At 37.8% G+C, this 4,457-nt stretch overlaps 1 protein-coding gene across 1 annotated transcript; it reads right to left on the bottom strand.

The window, feature by feature from the left end:
• Positions 1-605: 605 nt before the first annotated feature.
• On the bottom strand, positions 606-3,453 carry LOC107046038 (dnaJ homolog shv-like; the record flags this gene model as incomplete). The annotated part of the gene is made up of 2 exons (XM_015268491.1): positions 3,199-3,453; positions 606-990 (listed from the first exon to the last, which is right to left on the bottom strand). Coding segments are annotated over exons 1-2 (456 nt in total), but the record flags the coding sequence as incomplete, so codon positions are not given.
• Between the last annotated feature and the right edge of the window lie 1,004 nt (positions 3,454-4,457).

The following is a 4,457-nucleotide window of genomic DNA, read 5'->3' as shown; positions in this document are numbered from 1 at the left end:
AAAGAACCTTCATTGTAAGGATAAAAAAAAATAAGGGTCAAAAGTTCGACGTTTCAACATTTTTTAGGGTCAGCAATTTTAACGCTCAAGAACATGAAGGGTCTGCAAAGGGTCCGCATTTGAAGGTCAGAAAAAATAAGAGTCAGTATATATGAATCAGGAAATATAAGGTTCAGAAGATTTGCGGGCCAAAACAATTGAGGGTCAAAAGATCTGAGGTCCGGGAGTTATAAGGGGCGGAAAGTATAAAGGTCAGAAAATTAAAGGGTCAAAATTCTTAAGGGTCACCATCTGCAAGGGCCAGAGAAACCCTCATTCTAGCTATCCACTGTCTAAAAGCACTGAAGAGTAGAAAATTGACCCTGTCACTCCAGCTATTTCGCCTCTCACATTACTCTCAAATCTTCGAAAAATTTGAGAGTCCGATTCTCTACTGGGTCCGCTAGGGACTTTGTATAATTTGCAAGCAAAATTTAAAAACGTGAAAATGGAAAAATTCCAATGCTTCCATCCGGAAAAGGAAAGAACATATTTAACTTCTTTCTCTCAACATTTCCGTTCCAGAGATTTTTTTAGATACTGAATTGATTGAATAATTAAATTACCTCTACAAAACTACCACTGTACAACTCCTCAAGCGTCACAAACAAATCCATGATGACATTGGACCCCTTGGGTGTCTCATGCTGATGCTGAGATTCACCTCCGAAGTGGAAGCCAAAATCTCCGAAGAAGCTCGCGAATGGATCAGCGTTGTTCATCATCCCATCTTTTTTTAAACACTCCTCACCACACTTATCATACATTTCTCGTTTCTCGGGGTCTGCAAGGACCTCGTAGGCAGCTGAGAGATCCTGAAACTTTTGGGAAGCATTGGGATCGTCTTTATTCTTGTCAGGATGCCGTTCCTTGGCCAACCTTCGGTATGCCTTCTTAACTGCATGTGTACTTGCACTTCGGGTCAGTTCCAATATTTGATAAAAATCTCTTCTGCAATTTAAATACATTTCCTGTGTTGAAAAATGTTCTTTTAGGAATTGATCACTCAGGAGGGCGGTTTTGCGCGTTTTTGTCCAACTATAAAACTTATTTTTTCCCCGTTGGAGGCGTTTCTGAACTGTAAAATAACTCCCGGGGGGGATGACAATCGTATGGCTAAAATGGCGGGAATTTAAATTCAACCATTTATGTGATCGTCGCCCCCCTCCGCGGGTCATTTTACGGCTCAGAATCGCCGCCAAACGGCAGAAAAATAATAAGTTTTAGTTGAAGAAAAATGCGCAAAACCGCTCCCCAGGGGTAATGCCCCGAGTGCTCCAAAATTGGCGAAAATTTTTCTACAGTTTTGATGTATGATAAGGAGAAGGAAAAGTTTAACCCTTATTTCTACAATTTTAGAGAACAAGGGGCATTTGGTTGGATTACTCCCCCATCTTAACTTTGAACGTTAGAAATGGAGTATTCGACGTTGTTGGCGGTTAAAGCTATATTAATTTATTTTGACATAAAATGTTCATTCAAAGTTAGCATGCCACTAAATGGAAGCAACCGAAAATTAACAGATCTTAAAAATTATCGGATATTTGCCGAAAGCTTTATTGCATAGTAACGAGAGGGGTCCATTTTGCAGATTTAAAATCTGGAGCACGCAGCCCGAGGGGTTTTATTTCCAAACTTATCCGGATCGTTGATATGCAGGAAAACTTTGGAGAAACATCCGATGAATTTTGAAGGTCGACAGGTATTTACAGGATAATTTCTTAAATTCTGAATTCGGCCGATGAGAGTGTGGTGTTCGGAGTTACGTTTCACCAAAATGTGGAGAATATCTATCAAATTCATTGGAAACAATTGACAGGCTACAGGAAATCCGATAATTTCCTTGTGGTGGGGAAAATTGTCAGTGTGAAACGAGTAGAGATGCAAATGCGTCACATGACCCGTCATATGACGGTCATTCGACCGTCATTAAGGGTCATATGACGAGGCGTTCATGCTGGCTGTCACAAATCCCCCTCCCCCTTCGTGACCGTCGCAACTTGTCACGAAAAAATGACAGTCATGTTTCATCTATATAGATGAAACTTTATTTTTTTCTCGGTCAATTTTCAGTTGAATTCCTTTTGTATTGGCCTAATCCGCATTTTGAAATGGAAATTACGTTTTTTTTCCACCCATATAGATGAAACTATTTTGTTTTATTCATGACCGTCACAAATTGGAAAGTAGTTATGACCGTCATTATGCAACTATATAGATGGTTTAACAACAATTTAGTTACAAATGATTTGTGACAATCATTTGTAGTTGGAAAATTTGTGCGTCACATGACCGTCACAAGTCACAAGACCGTCATTTTTTGGTCATATGACGCGATCTAAAAAATGACGGTCATTTTGCATCTCCAGAAACGAGTCACATAAACGCAATTACTGCACTCTGATTGGTCGAAGTCAGAATTGAGGAAATTATTGAAATAATTCAACTTTCAGAAATAACCGGATCGGAAATTATCGACATTCAGCTGAGAGAATACTTTTAAATATTTTTAAAGCATAGAAATGATTGATAATAAGTTACAATTGAAGCTTAACCATGTTTCAAATAGTATTAAGTATTTGGGCGGATAAAAATGATGAAAGAATTGTAGAAAAATATTTTTGAATAATTTAATCACAGGTACTAATGGAAATTGCCCAAACACTTGGAATTATCGCTTTCTTTAATCAATGAAAAAATTCAATTGCTTCAATGATTCTTGGGAATTTTAATGAGTTTTCATCGTTAAATCACTCATGAATAGATCCATCCTATTGAAATCCATTGATGACAAAAAATTGAAAAAGTTATTGAAAATGAAATGAATTTAAGATTGAAATTGGCCGCAAGGATTGGAAACAAATAAATGATCCCGTAATTAGTCCGAAATTCACATCTATTCAATCATCTTTCGCTGATATCGAATCATTTGCCAAATCAGTCGATGAGAATAAAAATGGACAACAATGTGAAAAAATATACAAAATTTAATTGGTAAGGAGAAAACTGGAGTAGCTATAGGCAAATAATAGGAATATTCGAAACATTTAATTTCACATAAATGTAATATCCACGTAAGTAATCAACCCTCACATAAATCCACCTCTAGGTTATCTTCAATAATCAACAAATCCCTTCGCGTCGATCCCTGGCACTTACCCAGCATCAATACACACACTTCCCAGTAATAAATTAATCAGCATCAGCAAGCTAAATGGAAACACTTGCATTTCAAATTTTACAATCCTACAATAATAAATAAATATCAACTGTCTCTGTGCACTTTTGTAAAGCGCTAGGATTGCACACCGCTGTCTCTGGCTGTCTCGGTCACTCGTGTTTGACGGTGATTGGGCCCACCGTGACAACAGAAATTATAGGGGAGATTGCCAACGCTTATGGACAGAGATTATAAGGGAGATCTCTCACGGCCATGAAGAATAGAGACCAGGTCTCTATTCTTCATGCTCACGGCAATGTAAACGTATCAACTGGATTTTTTCGTAGTGGTGGCGCATGAACTAAAAGGAGTACACTTTTGTTGGTAAAACAGGCGGGTATATTAATGTCGGTATTGCCCCCCTGACAATGAGTGAGAAAGGAATATGTGTCGCGCTCGCTCCCACTCATTGTCGTCTCCGTCGCGTTGGCACGTGCCCGTTCTCCGCCAAACTTAACGAGTGCAAGTGAGAAAGAAAATGGAGAAGAAGAAGGGCGAAAACATTCCAACTCGTTTGAACGGTTGAAACGTTTTCGTTGTTCTCCAGCGATCTACACATAATGGGATTAATTCACTAATAATAGATTAATAAATAAGATTTTTCGCAGATTATTGCGAGATTTAGATGAATGGTTTGCCTCCTTCGGTGACCATAAAAAATTGTCTCCAATTGACAATATCTCCCGATGGAATGGAACGATGCGAATGAATTAAGTATCAATTTGAATCTTTAAAAAATTAATCGAGAGTGAAAAAAAATCAGGGAATTTAACTCTGCCATTATGGAGTTTTTGACGAGTGAAGTTTATTCACTGTACTCTGACATTTCTCTATTGTCTGTATTTACCGAGAAAAAAAAACGTTGATCCTAGGAATCGATGTGTCTTTTTTAGGCAGCTGCATTTCTGAAATGCAATGAGCAAGCAATGTTAAAATTAAGTCATTTTGTAAAAAATTTCCAGTGACATGATCTTGAAAATCAAAGGAAAGTTTTGAATATTCAGGAATGATGTCTGTAGGTTTCAATAATATTTCCGCGGAAATTCCGGGAACACATTGGGAATTTTTATCGCGTCCCCGTAATACGGAAATTTCAAGGAATTGCGTCATTGCAAATTAAAAATTTCTATAAATTTCAGTCCAGTTATATGTGTACGTCCACGTGAAAAGGGTCCATTTTGTCGCATCTAATTTCCGA

Source organism: Diachasma alloeum, unplaced genomic scaffold (assembly GCF_001412515.2).
Source record: "Diachasma alloeum isolate Michigan unplaced genomic scaffold, Dall2.0 Dall_scaffold_01185, whole genome shotgun sequence".
NCBI classification, from domain to species: domain Eukaryota; kingdom Metazoa; phylum Arthropoda; class Insecta; order Hymenoptera; family Braconidae; genus Diachasma; species Diachasma alloeum.
The sequence above is the reverse complement of the archived record's forward strand: the minus strand, read 5'-3'. Positions and strand labels throughout refer to the sequence as shown.